Here is a 19,403-nt window from a genome sequence, read left to right as displayed (position 1 = left end):
TGAATTGAATGATTGCATTCATGAGCATACCACGTATCCCCAATAGCAACTTATTAAATGACTCTGCCATATTGCTGCACTGAAACTCGTACCTCCATCCACCGGCATCGTAAGCTCTCGTCCATTTCTCCAAATCCCTCATCAAACCTGTGATCCATTGTCTACCTTCTGCATTTGATGCGGTTCTGACCTGCTCCAATTTTTCCAAAAAGTACTTGTCCTCAAGCTGTCGAGCAACCTCCTAGAATAAATCAAAGTTACCCTTCACACCATCCTTCTGGAGTAGATTCTCGGCAAGGTGCCGAGTACACCAACGATGGTGCAAAGGTGCATACCCCTCTATCTGCTCTCGCACGGCATTAAGTATGCCCTGGTGCCTATCAGATATGACACCAACCTCCCTACTAGGCCCAACCATGTGTATCTGGACTAGCCTCAAGAACCATCCCCAACTATCATTGTTCTTCTTCTCAACAAAAGCAAATGCCAAAGGAACCAACTTGTTGTTCGCATCACAGGATAAGAAGTGTGCCTGGGTATTTGCCAATCAAGAATGTACCATTAATGGAGAAGATGAGACGACAGTGCCTAAAGGCCTCGACACACTGAGGGAAGCACCAGAAGCCCCGTCCTTGATGAACTATCGGTGTTTTGGACTGGGGGTCCTCAACCAACTAGTGAATTTGTTCTGCGTGTTCCCGATTCCGGATGGTGATGTAAAGAGACACAAGGCTTATACTGGTTCGGACAATTCGTGCCCTATGTCTAGTCTGAGAGATTGATCTTGTATTCCTTGCACTGAAGTGCTTGTAGTAGGGGGTTACAAGCTAGGTGAGAGAGGGAGCCAGTCCTAGGTCTCAGCGAGGAATGATGTGGGCTGCTTGAGATGTTGCTCTCAAGCGGCGGGGAAGTGTGCGTGTTACAGAGTGTTGCTCTTTGTGAGAACCTATCCCCTAGAAATGGCCCAAGTCCTTTCCTTTTATAGTTTGAAGGGAGGACAAGGGCAGTACATGTGCTAACTATACGGCGTCGTGCGAACAGAGGTGGCGTGTCCGAGCCCTGTAGCCTGTTCCTGTGGCGGCGTAGTCATCGGAGTGGTCCGTCCTTGGAGCACTAGGGTGGTGTGCTAGTCACATCCGATCCTGTGCATCATGGGAGCTCTAGGCCTGCCTCAGAGCGGGTGCAGTGGTCAGCATGCGGGTCGCTGTGGATTGACTGTGCGTGAGGCCGAGGCTCGGTCAGTGTCGAGGCCGCACCGCGGTGGGGGGGTCTCGGTAGACATGAATCCTGAGATAGCCGAGACCCTGGTGTAGAGTGCCGAGGCCCAGAGGGAGCGGTTGATCTGGTGTGCTGGTTCAGAGGCGATGATGACCCGGGCCAGGCTGCCCATGTCGGGTTGTTTTTGAGGCAGGGATCGCGAGGCACAGTATAGTGCGGGCACTGATCGTGGGCACAGCATCAGAATACAGTGGCCGGTAATCCCCGCCGTACCCTATCTCAGCCGGTATGGCGCTGATGCGACCTCATGTCCCGTCGGCCACTCCGTAGTGTCGAGCCGTCATCCAGCTGAGATTGCGGGAGTGGTTGATGTATTAATGGGACATGACATGCTGTCGAGAAGACCGGTCGAGGCTGGGGCGATGGGCTATGGACAAGCTGGCCTTGAGCGATACGGAGAATAGCTGTCTCATTCAAGGTTGTAGGCACGGGGCCTTGGGTCGGGTACCAAAAAACGGGGTACCCCGAGCGTACACCAAAAGGGGCACTTAAATCCCATCAACTACAAAGTTAGAGAGTAAGCCATGGGCTCATCACCAGCTCCGTCTGAGCCCACCAGGCTCTCTGCCTCGCCTCAGGCCTCTCACGGGAGGTCTCGACGTCCTGACACAATCTCTCATACTCTTGGCGGCCGGGTTCATCAAGGAAGTGTCCCACCCAGAGTGGTTGGCTAACCCCGTGTTAGTTAGGAAGAAAAATGGGAAATGGAGGATGTGTGTAGACTACACCGGTTTGAACAAAGCCTATCCAAAAGTCCCCTTCCCATTACCACGAATCGATCAGATTGTTGACTCCACTACGGGGTACGAGACCCTGTCTTTCCTTGATGCATATTCTGGTTACCATCAAATCAAGATGAAAGAGTCCGACTAGCTCATGACTTCTTTCATCACCCCATTCGGCATGTATTGCTATGTGACTATGCCTTTCGGCCTTAGAAATGCAGGGGCCACATACTAGCAGTGCATGACCCGGGTCTTTGGTGACCACATTGGGCAAACCGTTGAGGCCTATGTGGACGACATCGTGGTCAAGACCAGAAAGGCCGAGGATCTCATCAACGACTTGAAGATAGCCTTCAAATGCCTTAGAGAGAAGGGCATCAAGCTCAATCCCAAGAAGTGTGTGTTCGGGATCCCCCGAGGCATGCTCTTGGGATTCATAGTCTCAGATTGCGGCATCGAAGCCAACCCAGAGAAGGTCTCGGCCATAACCAGCATAGGACCAATCAGAGACCTCAAGGGAGTGCAGAGGGTCATGGGATGCCTTGCGGCCCTGAGCCGCTTCATCTCGCGCCTCAACGAAAAAGGCTTGCCTCTGTACCGACTCTTGAGAAAATCCAAGCGTTTTTCTTGGACCTCTGAGGCCAAAGAAGCCCTCGACAGACTCAAAGAGCTGCTCACAAATCCTCCCGTCCTGGTACCCCTGGCCAGGGATGAGGCCCTCTTACTTTACGTTGCCACAATGACCCAAGTGGTCAGCACTGCCGTAGTAGTAGAAAGGCAGGAAGAGGGGCATGCTCTACCCACCCAACAACCTGTTTACTTCATCAGCGAAGTGCTCTCCGAGACCAAAACACGTTACCCCCACATCCAAAAGCTGGTCTACGCCGTAGTCCTGGCCCGGCGCAAGCTGCGTCACTACTTCGAGTCTCACCCAGTGACTGTGGTATTGTCTTTCCCCTTGGGAGAGATAGTCCATAACCGGGAGGCCTTAGGCAGGATAGCCAAGTGGGCCGTCGAGCTTATGGGGGAAGCCTTGACTTTTGTGCCTCGAAAAGCAATTAAGTCTCAGGTCTTGGCCGATTTTGTGGCTGAGTGGACCGACACCCAATTACCACCTGCTCAAGTCCAGATAGAATGCTGGACCATGTACTTCGACGGGTCTCTGATGAAGACCGGGGTAGGCGCGGGTCTCCTCTTCGTCTCGCCCCTTGGAGTACACATGCGCTACATGGTGCGACTCCACTTCGCCGCCTCCAACAACATGGCCGAGTACAAGGCCCTCGTCAATGGCTTGGAAGTCACCATCGAACTTGGGGTACGGCGTCTCGACGTCCGGGGCGACTCGCAGCTCGTCGTCGATCAAGTCATGAAGGAGTCAAACTGCCTCGACCCAAAATGGAGGCTTACTGCAAGTTGGTACATCGCCTAGAAGACAAGTTCGACGGTCTCGAACTAAACCACATCGCGCGGAAGTACAATGAGGCCACCAACGAACTGGCAAAGATGGCCTCGGCATGGGCTTTGGTCCCCCCGAATGTCTTTGCCAGGGACCTATACAAACCTTCCATTGACTACACCTTGGTAGTAGAGGAGGGGCCACCTGTCGAACCCACGATGGGGCTCGACGCCCCCTCTACCACTGAGACTCTCTCGACCAAGCCTAAAGTCATGGAAGTCAGCACCAAGCCTCCCCAGACCAACCAAGATGTGGATTGGCGAATCCCGTTCCTTGATTGGCTTGATCGGGGGGAGCTTCCTATTGATAGGACCAAAGCCCGACAGCTTGCGCGCCAAGCCAAGACTTATGTCCTCTACAATGACAAATTGTACAGGCAAAGCCCCTCTGGTGTCCTCCAACGATGCATCACCACCGAGGCAGGCCGAGCCCTGCTTTGGGACTTGCACGCAGGGGCCTATGGGCACCATGCGGTGCCTCGGACGCTCGTGGGAAATGCTTTCCATGAAGGGTTCTATTGGCCGACGGCGGTCGCCAACGCCACCAAGCTAGTACGCTCCTGCGAAGGATGCCAGTACTATGCTCGGCAGACACATCTCCCGGCCCTGGCCCTTCAAACCATCCCCATCACGTGGCTGTTCACCATATGGGGGCTCAACATGGTCGGGCCTCTGCAAAAGGCCCCTGGGGGCTACACCCATCTACTGGTATCAATCGACAAGTTCTCCAAATGGATTGAGGCTCGTCCAATCAATCAAATCAAATCCGAGCAAGCAGTGTTGTTCTTCATTGACATTATCCATAGGTTTGGGATTCCTAACACCATCATCACCAACAACAGGACATAGTTCACCAGCAAAAAGTTCTTGATGTTTTGCGATGACCACCACATCCATGTGGCCTGGTCGGCCGTAGGACACCCAAGGACCAACGACCAAGTAGAACGTGCCAACGGCATGATCCTACAAGGCCTTAAGCCAAGAATTTACAACCGGTTGAAGAAGTTTGGCAAGAAATGGCTCGCCGAACTCCCATCGGTCATCTGGAGCCTGAGGAACACTCCAAGCCGAGCCACGGAGTTCACGCCTTTCTTCCTGGTCTATGGGGCCAAGGCCATCCTCCCCATTGACTTGGAATATGGTTCCCCAAGGCTACAAGCCTATAACAAACAAAGTAACTGCACCACCCGAGAGGACGCCCTCAACCAACTGGAGGAAGACTGAGACGTCATGCTGCTGCACTTAGCTAAATACCAGCAGACCCTACGGCGCTGTTAGGCCCGGCACATCCGAGGCCAAGACTTGAAGGTAGGCGACCTGGTGTTGAGGCTAGCACAGAGCAACAAGGGCCGCCACAAGCTGACCCCGCCATGGGAAGGACCGTACATCATCGCCTAAGTGCTGAAGCCCGGGACCTACATGCTAGCCAACGAGAAGGGTGAAATCTTCACCAACGCTTGGAACATAGAACAGCTACGTCGCTTTTATCCTTAAAATTCCAAGCATTGTATATATTGTTTCTTGGAATATAATTGAAACCCGTTTTTAGTTGTTCTAATTTCTCAAGAAGTTCCCCGAGCCTATCGTTGGTCTCGGCAATACGATGACACTATAAGGGAGACTCAGCTCTGCCTCCGCAGAATCAAATCTCCCTCGGGGGCTAGAGGGGGGATTCCCCCTAAAGTCCCACGTGTCATTTTTTAGTTGTCTTTCAAAAAAATTCTTACGCCAAACCCTCTAGCACGCTCTGATGAATCGGTTGCGGAAAACCCAAGGACCAAAAGCCTGACTCAGGGCCAGAAGGTCGGTTGAGTCATGAAATAGCCTAAGCCTCTGGGCTATGGTGCTCCCTCACCACCTTTCGCCCAGGGGACGGCTTAGGCTCCAAAGAGGGTTTTTTTCAAAGAAATCAGATCAGAGACAACAAGAGGGCAGAGGCTCGGAAATACAAGACAAATGATTAAAGAAACATGAGTACTTTAAAAAGAAAGGCCTCGATGGCCACAAGCGTTACGATACAAATCTAATTCCTACTCTATTTACATGGCCACTTGGGCCCAGGTCAAGGCTCAGCACCTCCGGCATCGGTAGACGACGGGGGAGGGACCACCTCCTCTTCAAACAATGTTGCCAGTGCGGTGCTAGGGCCTTTCGCCGCCTCCAACAGCTTCGTCACCACCTCGTCGGCCTCATCGCCATCATTGGGCAAGACGTAGCCATCGCCGATGGCTTGAAGGTCGACACCAACGTAGTGCGAGGTGATGATGGCCAGTGCGCGCTTGACGCCCGTATGAAGCGCTCCTCGGAGCCGCTCACGCACTTGACCGCTCAGCGCAATCAGACGGCTCCTAAGGGAGCTACCTGACTGAACCCCCTCGACCACTAGGGCCTCGCAGGTGGCACGGGCGGCACTCTTCAGCGCCTCGTGCTCCCCGATCTCGGTCTCGAGCACCGTCTGCACCGCGCTAGAAGCCTCGGCTGCCCGGGTAACCTCCGCCTCTGACTCTGCACCATAGAAAATAGAACGGGGTTGAGCGAGGGAAAAAACAACCTAAATTAGGGGTGGAAGCCTATGGAACTCACCCTTGGCCTTCTGCTCCCAGCGTCGGGTCTCGACTTGACAGGCCTCGACTTTCTCCTTCCAACATAGGGCCTCGGCCCGAGAAGCTTCGGCCTTCTCCTTTAGGCACTGGGCCTCGACCCGAGAAGCCTCGGCCACCCTGGAAGCTTCACTCCCTAGCTCTGCGTCACACGAGGAAGTTAGGGAATGAACGTAAGAAAAGGCGAATAAAATGAAGGGAATAGGACTCACCCTCGGCCTTTCCCCTCCAAACCATAGCCTTGGTTCATGAGGCCTTAGCCGCTGCAAGGGCCTCATCCAAAGCGCCCTTCATCAGCTGGTGCGCATTCTGTTCCGCCCCTAGCTGCCCCGCAAGAGCCGTGGCCAAGGCCGTAGCTTCAACGGCTCGAGCCCTGAAGGCATCTCGATCACTGGCCATGTGGGTAAGCTCCTCCTCCAACTCCTTGACCCGCACCGCCAAAGGGGCGAGTTGCTCCTAGGCCGTGGCCGCCTCGACCTTCGCATCGGCACAACGAAGGCGGAGGTCCTCCACCTCTGCGCTCCGCGCCGATAGGAGCTCATTGGCACCGGCAAGAAGGCCCTTCTGCCACTAAAGTTGGTCCCAGACATCCCTCTCCCGGGGGAGGAAGACCGACTTCCCAAGAGATCGGGTCTCGAGCTCCTGGGGGAAACAGAACAGGGGTCAATCCCCGCAAAGAAAACTCGGAAAAAGACCACCGCATGGGAAAAGAAAGCACGAACCTGGGCAACTCCGGGCAAATCGTTGGCCACCACGGACAGCGCCGTCCATAGAGACCGCTCCGCCAGCTGGCGGTACTGCTCGAATGTGTCCTAGTGACCGCCCTCGGCCGCGTCCTTGAGAGCAAACAGAGGCTCTGCCTCAGGATCATCCCGGCTTTGCCACAGGACACGCGGGTGGTTCCACCCGCGGGGCTCGGGTCACACCCGCATGAGGGCCAAGCTTCCCTCGCCCGAGGTTGGAGCCGGCTGGTCCACGACACCGGCCACCTCGGTGCCGGCCATCTCCTGTGCCTGGGAAGTATCATCGGAAGAGATCGGAAGAACTTCCACCTCCCGAGCGCTCTCCCACAACGGCGGTGGGCCTTCAACCAAGGGTGCCGCCAAGGCCTCCACTGCCTTCATCTCTACTTCCTAGGCTGGCAGCCCCGCCATGATCATGTCAACATCGGTGGCCTCGGGGGCTCCGGCCTCTGCCGTCGTGGCCTCAGTGGACCCAGGGGCTCCGGCCTCCGCCATCGTGGCCTCAGTGGTCTGGGGGGCTCCGGCCTCCGCCATCGTGGCCTTAGTGGACCTGGGGGCTCTGGCCTCTGCCATCATGGCCTCAGTGGTCTAGGGGGCTCCGGCCTCCACCATCGTGGCCTCGGCGGTCGCAAGGGCTCTGGTGCCCACCGCAGCAGCCTCGATGGTCCTAGGCATCGTAGCCTCGGTCGCCCCAGCCTGTGAAACCTCAGGGACCTCGGTCCTAGTGGTCTCGATGGCCAAGGGAACCTTGGCCACATTCAACCCACGGGCCTCGCCATCACGGGGTAGAGGCGCTGCCTCCCCTTCCTATGTCAGGGCCGCCTCGGCAGTCCCTCCTTGAGTGGTCGACTCCTTTGGGTTAGCCCTTGCCGACGCCACGCCACGATGTAGGGTGGCTTGTGCCTCTGCCACCCAGTGGGCGGTGGAGCCGGGGTTAACCTTGAGCGCTTTAAGGGGCACCAAGGTAGGCACCTCCATAGGCTACTTCTGGCTAAGGACAAGACGATCATGGGGTCAGTACAAGACAAAAGAACGAACGGAAGGCACTGCGACCCCACCAAAAATACACCTACCTCGAGCGGGGCAACAACCGCTTCGCCACGGCGACCCTCGTCCACAAAGGCGATGGCAGGGGCAGTTGCATCACCTCCGTGTCCATCGGCGCCGGTTGGTCCTCAACGGACCCCGACGCCCCCTCGGTCCTCTGTGGGGGTAGTTGCATCGCCTCCACCGCCACTTGTTCCACCGCCGCCGCCAAGCCCACCGGGCTAACGGCACGTTTGCCCAATGCCCACGCCTCGGGCGTGTCGGCCTCAGCCCCGGAGCGGGCAATTGCCGACCTCGGGCCTGCTCCTCCTCCTCCTCTCGAGAGTGCCGGGCTGCTTGCCAACGCCCCAGGCACCACCTCCACTACGTCAGGGAGATGGTCCAGGGGACCTCGCCCCACCTCACCCTCATCGTCCCTGTCCGAGGCCTCCATCGACAGCGACGGCGACGGGGATTCCTCCAACGGGAGACCATCCTTCCTTTGTTGACGGCGGTGCTTGTCTAGCTCCTCGCGAGCGAGGATCTTCTTCATGCGCTTCGCCGCCTTGGTGTCTTTCCATTTTTTCTACGCATTGGCGTGCGCCTAGTTGATCGCCTACCGCCTCGCGTCCACAGGATTGGGTGGCGGAGAGGAGCGCACATCCCTCGTCTCCTGCAGGAACGGCGAACGCGCATAAGGGAACAAGAGATAAGGAGAAACAGAGGAGGCTCGAGGGCTACAGCAGTGCATGACTAACTAGCGAGAGGAACCCCCACAATGGTCGCATCATGATGGGGGTCAAGTTGCCGCCCCTTAGCTTCGCCTCTACCGTCTCCCCCACTCGACAAAGAATTTCCTCATCAGAAAGGATGGAGGAGGACATCTGGATGCCCTCATTGGGCTCACCCGGCCTCATCTCAAACAGCCGTCGCCGCCGAGCCATCAGCGGTGGCACCCTCCGGCGGTGGAAGGCAGCCACGACCACAGCCGTGGTAAGGCCATGGCCCCGTAGCCTCTCTGGCCCCTCCAGAAGTGGCTGCAGCTTGGGCTGATCCTCCCTTGGGACGCCGTACTTTCACCTCTCTAGGCAGCTCCCCACAATCCACCTCGTGTAGGGGGGAAGTCCTCTATCGTCGTTGTGAAGGTAGAACCAACTCGTGTACCATTGGCGATATGATGACATGAGCTGGGCCAGGATGTAGAGGTGCTGGCGGTCCTAGCGCACTTGGAGAGTGCAGCCGCCAGCCCTCGTCGCTTTCCTCATGCCCGACGTGCTCGTCGGCTTAGTGGTGTGCCTCGCCCGGAGGAGATGGAGCCACAACTCCCAATGAGGAGCAATCCCCAAGTACCCCTCGTAGACGGCAACGAAGATGGCCGCCTGTGCGATGGAGTTGGGGTTGAAGTTGTGGAGCTCCACGCCATAGTAGTGCGGGAGCGCCCGCATGAACCGATCTGCCGGGACACCAAGGCCGTGCTCATGGAAGGAGATGAAGCTCACGATGTAACCGTCGTGAGGCCTCAGCTTCGGCTCGCCCGACGGAGTGATCCACTCCGGCCTATTGGGGTCCGTCACCGGACGAAGGAGTCCACCGTCGACGAGCGACTGGAGTGTCTCCACGGTGACGTCGGAAGGATCCCAAGGGTCTGCCTCGATGACAATGATGTCGCCGGCCATGAGTGCGGTGGAGGGATCGAATGCGGTGATGAGTTTTTCTCTCTCTCACTCTCTCGCTCTTTCTCGCTTTCTCCCAGGCTCACTCTTCTTCCCTCTTCTTCCTAGCACCCGCTGCTCTAGCGATGGCTCGATGGAGGCAGAGCTAACGTAGGCAAGGTAAGGTGAGGAGGGGCGAGACTCTTTGAGTATTTATGTAGGGTGAAGGCGAAACGGACGAGCGATGAAATCGGGGAAGTTTCCCCTCGATCCGGCGCGGTTAACCATGATCCGATTTTACCGCCCACGCGCCCACTTCTTTCTCATTAATTGCGGGAACAGTTACGTCCCATCCACCACATCGTGCTCGGCCACTATGGCAGTAGGCGTTGTTTCGCCTCCCTAGGAAACCGCCTCAAAAGGCGTGCCACCCATTGCTGAGCCGATGGGGAAGATATTCCCCCACCCTATTCCTTTCAGATGAAGGAACTGGGCTCTGAGCCTATTACGGTCTAGGGGTTCGAAGGTTGGGCCCCTAAGGGTTTCGACAGTCGCCCTAGGACAACAGAGTCAGGGACGACCACGGGCAAGCCTATACGGGGCTGAGGCCCAAGCAAGCAAAACGCTTGGGACGCCCTAAGTCATGTCCGAGACCGGCAGGGAGGTCTCCGAATGGGATCCCACCGTAGGGAGGCACCGAGCTACCGAGGCCCAGCGAACAGCCTCGGCACCCACTAGAGAAACCCTCCGATACTTTTGGAGTGTGTCTCTAGACCGCTAGCCGTCCCCTAGCGAACGAGGCATGGGCCTCCACTCGGGCTTATCCGATAACAGCTCGCTGGAAGTGCCAACGCTCGTGCCCACCGAGGGTAGCCTGGCACATTCCACCCCTCCTTCCGAGCGAAAAGGAAGCGTGAGGGTCAAACAAAAAAGCTAGGGGAACCCCCGATGGACCTCTTGCCCCGTGCAGAGGCTAGGAGGCTCTTCCTACAACCTTACCGAGACCTAGAGACTCCAGTTCGCACTCGAGGGGGCTCGGCGAGACAACCCCTCCTTCTGAGCAAAAAGGAAGCGCAAGGGTTGTACAAAAAGCCAGGAGAACCCCTGACGGACCTCTTGCTCCGTGCAGAGGCTAGGGGGCTCTTCCTGCAACCTTGCCGAGACCCCACAACCTAGGCTCGCGCCCAAAGGGGCCTCGACAAACAAACCCTGACGCGCGAGGGGCGCACAAAAAAGCCAGGGAACTCCTGACAGCCCTCTCGCTCTGTGCAGAGGCTAGGGGGCTCTTTCTGCAACCTTGCTGAGACCCAGCGGCCCAGGCTCGCACTCGAATGGGCTCGGCAAATAACCCCTCCGTCCAAACGAAAAGGATATGTGAGGGTCGAACAAAAAAGCCAGGGGACCCCTGACCGCCCTCTCACTCCGGGCAGAGGCTCGGGGGCTCCTCCTGCACCCAAGACAAAGATAAGGTGAGGAGGGGCGAGACTCTTTGAGTATTTATGTAGGGTGAAGGCAAAATGGACGGGTGATGAAATCGGGGAAGTTTCCCCTTGATCCGGCGCGGTTAACCACGATCCGATTTTACCGCCCACGCGCCCACTTCTTTCTCATTAATTACGGGAACAGTTACGTCCCATCCACCATGTCATGCTCGGCCACTACGACAGCAGGCATCGTTTTGCCTCCCCAGGAAACCACCTCAAAAGGCGCGCCACCCGTTGCTGAGCCGATGGGGAAGATATTCCCTCCGCCCTATTCCTTTCAGATGAAGGAACCGGGCTCTGAGCCTATTACGGTCCAGGGGTTTGAAGGCTGGGCCCCTAGGGGTTTCGACAGCCGCCCCTGGACAACAGAGTTAGGGACGACCATGGGCGAGCCTATATGGGGCTGAGGCCCAAGCAAGCGAAACACTTGGGATGCCCTAAGTCGTGTCCGAGATTGGCAGGAAGGTCTCCGAATGGGATCCCACCGTAGGGAGGCACTGAGCCACCGAGGCCTAGCGAACGGCCTCGGCACCCACTAGAGAAACCCTCTGGTACTTTTGGAGTGCGTCTCTGGACCGCTAGGCGTCCCCTAGCGAACGGGGCACGGGCCTCCACTCGGGCTTATTCGATAACAGCTCACCGAAAGTGCCAAACGCTCGTGCCCACCGAGGGTAGCCTGGCATATTCCACCCCTCCTTCCAAGCGAAAAGGAAGCATGAGGGTCGTACAAAAAATCCAAGGGAACCACCGACGGACCTCTTGCCCTGTGCAGAGGCTAGGGGGCTCTTCCTACAACCTTGCCGAGACCTAGCGACCCCGGTTCGCACTCGAGGGGGCTCGGCGAGACAACCCCTCCTTCCAAGCGAAAAGGAAGCGCAAGGGTCATACAAAAAGCTAGGGGAACCCCTGACGGACCTCTTGCTCCATGCAGAGGCTAGGGGACTCTTCCTGCAACCTTGCTGAGACCCCGCGACCCAGGCTCACGCCCAAAGGGGCCTCGGCAAACAAACCCTCATGCGCGAGGGGCGTACAAAAAAGCCAGGGGAACTCCCGACGGCCCTCTCGCTTTGTGCAGAGGCTAGGGGGCTCTTCCTACAACCTTGCCGAGACCCAGTGGCCTAGGCTTGCACCCGAATGGGCTCGGCAAACAACCCCTCCGTCCGAACGAAAAGGATATGTGAGGGTCGAACAAAAGAGCTAGGGGACCCCTGATCGCCCTCTCGCTCCGGGCGGAGGCTCGGGGGCTCCTCCTGCACCCAAGACAAAGACAAGCAACCTAAGCCCATGCTAGAAGCTTCGTTACAAATACGATAAAGGGCACCGAGCCCGTTACGGTCCAGGGGTTCGAAGGCTGGGCCCACTGAGGTTTCGACAGCCGCCCCAGGGCAACAGAGTCAAGGACGACCATGGGCGAGCCCACGAATGGCCGAGGCCCAAGCAAACAATCGCTCAGGGCGCCCTAAGTCGTGTCCGAGACCAGCAGGGAGGTCTCCGAATGGGATCCCACCGTAGGGAGGCACCGAGCCACCGAGGCCCAGCGAACGGCCTCGGCACCCACTAGAGAAACCCTCTGGTACTCTTGGAGTGTGTCTCTGGACCGCTAGCCGTCCCCTAGCGAATGGGGCACGGGCCTCCACTCGGACTTACCCGATAACAGCTCACCGGAAGTGCCAACACTCGTGCCCACCGAGGGTAGCCTAGCACATTCCACCCCTCCTTCCGAGCAAAAAGGAAGCGTGAGGGTCGTACAAAAAGCCAGGGGAACCCCTGACGGACCTCTTGCTCCGTGCGGAGGCTAGGGGGCTCTTCCTGCAACCTTGCCGAGACCCCCGCGACCCGAACTCGCACTTGTGGGCTCGGCAAATATGATAAAAACTCCTCACTCAAACACAAAAACGAAAAAAGCCCCTAGAGGAGTAACTCCACTCCTCCAGGGCCTCGGGGGCTACACCCGACGGGTGCGCTCGCGCGCACCCACCGAAACCTCAAGAAGCAAAACACAATCCCTACGGGAGCGGCTGCAAGCCAAGTCTCGATAAACCCTCAGGGAGAGTGCACCCACTCCCCCTAAGGCTCGGGGGCTACTGTCGGGTACCATAAAATGAGGTACCCCGAGCGTACACCAAAAGGGGCACTTAAATTCCATCAACGACAAAGTTAGAGAGTAAGCCATGGGCTCATCACCAGCCCCGTCCGAGCCCACCAGGCTCTCCGCCTCGCCTTAGGCCTCTCACGGGAGGTCTCGACGTCCTGACGCAATCTCCGCCTCACGCGAGGCCTCTCACGGGAGGCCTCGGCAAGGAGCCTAATCTCCGTCTCGCCCGAGGCCCCGTGCCTACAACCTCGAATGAGACAGCTATTCTCCGTATCGCTCGAGGCCGGCTTGTCCATAGCCCGTCACCCCCGCCTCGACCGGTCTTCCCGACAGCATGTCATGTTCCATTAATACGTCAACCACTCCCGCAATCTCAGCCGGACGACGGCTCGACACCGCGGAGTGGCCGACGGGACATGAGGTCGCATCAGCGCCATACCGGCTGAGACAGGGCACGACGGGGATTACCGGCCACTGTATTCTGACGTTGTGCCCATGATCAGCGCCCGCACTACACTGTGCCCCGCGATCCCCGCCTCGAAAACAACACGACATGGGCAGCCTAGCCCGGGTCATCATCGCCTCCGAACCAGCACACCAGATCAACCGCTCCCTCCAGGCCTCGGCACTCTACACCAGGGTCTCAGCTATCTCGGGATTTGTGTCTGCCGAGACCCCCCCACCGCGGTGCGGCCTCGGCACCGACCGAGCCTCGGCCTCGCGCACAGTCAATCCACAGCGACCCGCACGCTGACCACCGCACCCGCTCCGAGGCAGCCTTGGAGCTCCCATGACGCACAGGATCGGATGTGACCAACACGCCGCCCCAGTGCTCCAAGGACGGACCACTCCGACGACTACACCGCCACAGGAACAGGCTACAGGGCTCGGACACGCCACCTCTGTTCGCACGACGCCGTATAGTTAGCACATGTACTGCCCTTGTCCTCCCTTCAAACTATAAAAGGAAAGGACTTGGGTCATTTCTAAGGGACAGGTTCTCACAAAGAACAACACTCAACAAATTCAACATATCCATAGCGATCGCTTTCAACGGTGCCTCCATGATATATGGTAACTAGATTGTCCATATAGTTCAAACACATAACAAAACACATGTCATTTAGTCCAAATTAGACAATAGATAGTACCTAACAAGTACTTTCTAACTATAAACTAAGTAAATAAGATAATAACTACGTATATATATACAGTGTACTCACTAAATAGCTAGATCATATGTAGTTAACTAAATATGTAACTACATATCTAAGTAGCTATCTAACTATATCTATGTACCTATGTATCTATGTTTCTATCTATCGACATATATATCTCACTAGATCACTAACTAAATCAACTATCTGAGTCATCACATTAACTAGTAAATAACAAATGCCAACTAAGTAGGTACATTGACTATTCATAATTTTTACCTTTCCAACGACTGATCCGCGGACGTCGATGGAGTCGCAGCGGACGAAGGGCGTGGGTCAGGCCGACGATCCGGGCCGGCGGTGGCACGGCCGGCCGCTGCAAGTGGCGGGGTCGGCGGTGGCGCGCGGTGGGCGCGGGATGCCCGGGGCTCCGCGCGGCGAGTCCGGCTCGACGGGCGTGGGAGGCACGGCGGCCGCAGCCGAGGGCGGTGGTGAAGGGCGGTAAGGCGGGGCGAGGCCGGAGGTGGAGGGCGGCAAGGCGGGGCGCGGGCCGTCCGCTGGGGCACGGCGCGGGGCGGTCTCGGGGCTCGGGGCGCGCGAGAGGGCGCGGTGGCGCGACGTGGCGCTGACCGGCGCGGGCGCAGGCGCGGCGCGGGTGCGGCATGGGCTCGGGAGCGGCGTGGACCGGCGCGGGCGAGGGCGGCCGGTGGAGGAAGGGCGCGGGCGGCGGCGCAGAGCTCGGCTATCCTAGGGCGAGAGAGGGAGAGGAAGAGATGAAGAGAGGCGCGGGCCAGGCGCCGAGCTCACTGCCATGTCATCTACCGTGTCCAGGAGCTCGGCGCCAGATACACTGGCGCCGAACGTGTTAGCTCGGCGTCAGCACCAATGACGCCGAGCTGAAGGTTCATTTTCTGAATTCTTTTTGTCAATGGCCTATTTGTGATAAACTAAAAAAAGTCTTAAATATAAAAAATTCGGGTCAGGCGGTTACTAATGCAGTGCAGTGGCCTCCAAATACGCCCTGCACAATGGCTGCGTTTGCAGAGGTTAGATCGAGGCCTCCACAACCACGAAAGATGCTACCGCCGTATGCGAGGATTTGCCGTTCCTGAGTCCTGACCACAACCGGCGGTTGGCTCCTGGTTCGTCGTGCTGCGAGATCCTGCACAACGGCACGGCAGGCAGGCGCATACTGCGTAGTACAGGCCGAAGATACGAGGAAAAGGATAATGATACCGCTAGCGCTAGGGAGTGTACTGCAAAGACGAAAGCAGAAAGTACGTATGATCGAGGACTTGAGGGATCCTCGGGTGTCAAAGCGTGGCGTTAATGGAGATATGACCTTTGCTCGTGCATGGTACAGGTGGAAGCGCACCAGCCGAAGAGGCCGCGAGGAAGACGACTAGAGTAGATGCACCGACGGATCTTCTTCTAGGCCGAAAAGAGATTGCCATACGTGTAACGTGAGCTAGGGTCGTCTGACACGTCGAGTTCGGTTCGAATTCGAAAGGTACCAGGGAGAGGGAGTTGTATTTGTAGAGATGCACGCGAGCCGAAGCATCTGCGCGGTTGGTGACACGTCGAGGCTGCCCGTTTGATTCGTGGAGAGCTGTCCGAGACTCCGAGCCCTTCGGCGGGCGGCGGCGCCGTTACGTGAAGCCACCACCGCACCCACGATCTCCATGCAGTTCCAAAAAGACGAAAACCACCCAGCACCAACACTTGAGGGCGGCAGCCTGCGTCGTAACTAGCCGTGTGGGGTAAACCCGAAACACGGCTGATTCCACCGAGCTCAGCGGAGCGGAATCTGGCCGGCTGTTCTTCGGGTTTTCACCGCGCGCCGCCAAATCTGCCAGCAGCCCCCCTGTCCAGCACGGCGACGCGGTTGGTTTGGTGGGGACGCGTCGCATTAGGCTGCGTACGACGTAACCGCACGAAGCGGCGGTAATTGCCAGTGCAGCCCACCAGCCAGCGACCATTACGGCTTCCCTTTTCCCCACGCGCGGCCCCGCGCGGCGAGAGAGAGAGCTGGCTGCCAAGCCAACCAGCCTTGACTGTTGCCGCTTCGCGGCGCCGGCCCCCAGCCAGGCATCAGGCATCACCAACACTCGCCGCGCGTCTCCAGAACCATCCGACCCGCCGACCGACCGATTCCCGTTCTCGCATCACCTTCCTCCACCATCGCCTCCCCCAGTCTTCGCATCCCCCCATACTTTCTCTCCTTTTATCGCCGTCGATCCGGGCTCGTGTTTTGGCCGGTTCCCAAGAAAGATAGGGCGAGTGGGGGAGTGAAGAGCAGAGGAGAGAAGAGAAGGCAAGTGCGCGGCGCCCAGCTCCGGCCGTGCTTCGCCGCAGCTCATCTGGCCGGGGGCATTCGCGTTACTCGCTTGCCCGGCCGGTAGAGGAGGAGCTGTAGGCGAGAATCGGGGGACGGGGGAGTTAACAGGCCATGAAGTATAACACGAGGAAAGACGCGGGCGGCGGCGGCGGCGCGCCGTTTGCCATCCCGTGCGTCGACATCAAATCCTTCGTGGCCTCGCTCGCCTTCCTCACGCTGTTCGTGGCGTTCTGGCAGCTCCAGCCCTACGGCTCCTTGCTCACCACGGCGCGCACCTCCGCATCGTCCCCCTGCACCCTCCTCACCGCAACCGCTGCCACGGACCTCGCCTCTCCTGACGCCACCAGCGGCACTGCCACAAACACGAACCAACCGGCGGCGGCGGCGGCGGGTTCAGCTACTGCCGCCGCCTCAAATGCTGCCCCGGTGCGGTTGGCAAAGGCGGCGCGGCCGGAAGATCCGAACAAGCGCGTGCTCCGGCCGTACGGCAGCGCAGCGGCGCTGTTCGTGCTGATGGGCGCGTACCGGGGCGGGCCGCGGACGTTCGCCATCGTGGGGCTGGCGTCCAAGCCCACCCACGTGTTCGGCACCCCCTACTTCAAGTGCGAGTGGCTGCCCAACCCCACCACTGCCGACCCCTCGCCGCGCCCCGTCCGGACCAAGGCGTACAAGATGCTCCCGGACTGGGGCTACGGCCGCGTCTACACCGTCGTCGTCGTCAACTGCACGTTCCCCTCAAACCCCAACGCCGGGAACGCCGGGGGCAAGCTGCTCGTCCACGCCTACTACTCCACCGCCTCCCGCCGGTACGAGCGCTTCGTCGCGCTGGAGGAGGCGCCGGGCTCCTACGACGAGTCCCGCTTCAGCCCGCCGTTCCAGTACGACTACCTCTACTGCGGCTCGTCGCTATACGGCAACCTCAGCGCCAGCCGGATGCGCGAGTGGGTGGCATACCACGCGCACTTCTTCGGGCCCAGGTCGCATTTCGTGCTCCACGACGCCGGCGGCATCAGCCCGGAGGTGAAGGCGGTGCTGGATCCGTGGGTCAGGGCCGGCCGGGTCACCGTGCAGGACATCCGGGCGCAGGCGGAGTACGACGGATACTACTACAACCAGTTCTTGGTGGTGAACGACTGCCTGCACCGCTACCGGCACGCGGCCAATTGGACCTTCTTCTTCGACGTCGACGAGTACCTTTACCTGCCCAATGGGCAGAAGCTCGACGAAGTGCTCGGCCAGCTCTCGGGTTACTCTCAGTTCACCATTGAGCAGAATCCCATGTCCAGCAAGCTCTGCCTGCAGGATCCAAGCAGGAATTACTCAAGGTTTGTCTTCCTGTTTCCTCGTATGTTTTTGATTCACGCAGAGGTAGTTACATTTTGCATTGAAAAATGGCCCAGTTGCTATGGTCTAGATTGGGCTTGTTGTAGGAATCATCATGTTCAGGCTTAATGCAACTCTGATTTCTGTTGGTATCCCGATTTGATTAATTAAACAGACATACATTCTTACATTGGTTAAGAAAGCAAGTCGGTGGCTATTTGTTTATACAATTTGTTGACTAATTTGGTAGTCTTGTTGGTTGTGTCCTTGCAACCCTCACATGACATGAGCTTGGTTAGATTCCCTTACCTAAATTCTGTTCTCAAAGTCCAGATGTGAACGGGTTAGGTGCAAATTTTCACTCCTGGACTAAAAGTTGAACTTTCAATTGACAGTTTGAGAAGAAACACAGCAACTTGCCCAGGAAAAAAATCATTTTTCCAAGCTGGGAAATGGTGCACAAATGAAAACGACATTGTAACTAGAAATGAAAAATTGTGAATAACCTCCATAGGAATAGAAACTGAAAAAATGTCTGGTATGAGTCTTCAGTGTCACTTCCACCAAGATTTACATGCCACTTTGCTGTGTTTGCTAAACCATCTTATATGTGTGCTATTGATATGCAGAGAATGGGGATTTGAGAAACTCGTCTTCCGAAACTCGATCACCAAAGTTCGCCGGGATCGCAAGTACGCCATCCAGGCCCGGAACGCATACTCAGCTGGTGTGCACATGTCGCAGAACCTCTACGGGAGGACGACCCACAAGACGGAAAACCTGATCAGATACTACCACTACCACAACTCCATCAATGTCATGGGAGAGCCTTGCCGTGAGTTCGTGCCAATGCCAGTGAACGGCAGCAAGACGATGTTCGAAGGGGTTCCCTACGTATATGACGATAACATGGAGCGATTGGCTGACGAGATCAAACGGTTTGAGAAGGTAACCCTTGGATCAGCTCAGACATAGTAGTAGCAGCTTGGCAACTGAAGGCTGGCCGTACAGATAGATTTGACATTCTTTAGGCTGCGTTCGCTGGTCTGGAAAAAACAGACCAGCCGGCTGCTCCTCGCACTGTTTATCAACCAGCCGCTACAGTATTTTTCTCTCACATAACTAGTCAGTTTTAACTAAGTTTCAAAACAGCGAACGGGCCTGGGTGCTCAGCTCATGTGGACTATGGAGCTCACTGTACTACAGTTCTACTGATAGGTCGCCACTGCCTCTGGCTGACGATGGACCTGTTACGGGTGGTCCAAATGGAAATGGTGTAAAGTTTTGGTCTTTATTGGCATGACCTCTCTACAGGGTCACTGCTAGCTGTTGCTGCCATCTCTCTTTGGCCTTGTCCGTTTCGCTGAAATTTGGATTATTACGCAGATTTTTTTTGGGCTCCGTTCGCTTCGCTAAAAAAATAAGCTGAAATACTGTTCTATTTGATTTGTTGTGAGAGAAAAATATTGTTCCGACTGAAAAAACATACTGAAAGGTACAGATTATAAGACAAGCGAACGGAGCTAT

The 19,403-nt window shown here is 57.2% G+C and overlaps 1 protein-coding gene across 1 annotated transcript; it reads left to right on the top strand.

The window, feature by feature from the left end:
- The first annotated feature begins 16,310 nt into the window (after positions 1-16,310).
- Positions 16,311-19,176, top strand: LOC136464315 (galactan beta-1,4-galactosyltransferase GALS1-like). The gene is made up of 2 exons (XM_066463278.1): positions 16,311-17,878; positions 18,506-19,176. The coding sequence occupies exons 1-2, from the start codon at positions 16,665-16,667 to the stop codon at positions 18,849-18,851; spliced, it is 1,560 nt and encodes a 519-aa protein (XP_066319375.1). The 5' UTR covers positions 16,311-16,664; the 3' UTR covers positions 18,852-19,176.
- Positions 19,177-19,403: the final 227 nt, after the last annotated feature.

This window comes from Miscanthus floridulus, chromosome 7 (genome assembly GCF_019320115.1).
Source record: "Miscanthus floridulus cultivar M001 chromosome 7, ASM1932011v1, whole genome shotgun sequence".
NCBI lineage: Eukaryota > Viridiplantae > Streptophyta > Magnoliopsida > Poales > Poaceae > Miscanthus > Miscanthus floridulus.
Note: the sequence above shows the minus strand (reverse complement) of the source record. Positions and strands in the feature narration are given on the sequence as shown.

Bases quoted from the DNA above. Each gene is read 5' to 3' on its own strand.
- LOC136464315 (XM_066463278.1), top strand. From the start codon at position 16,665: ATGAAGTATAACACGAGGAAAGACGCGGGCGGCGGCGGCGGCGCGCCG. The intron at 17,879-18,505 runs GTTTGTCTTCCT...ATTGATATGCAG, and splicing joins CCAAGCAGGAATTACTCAAG to AGAATGGGGATTTGAGAAAC.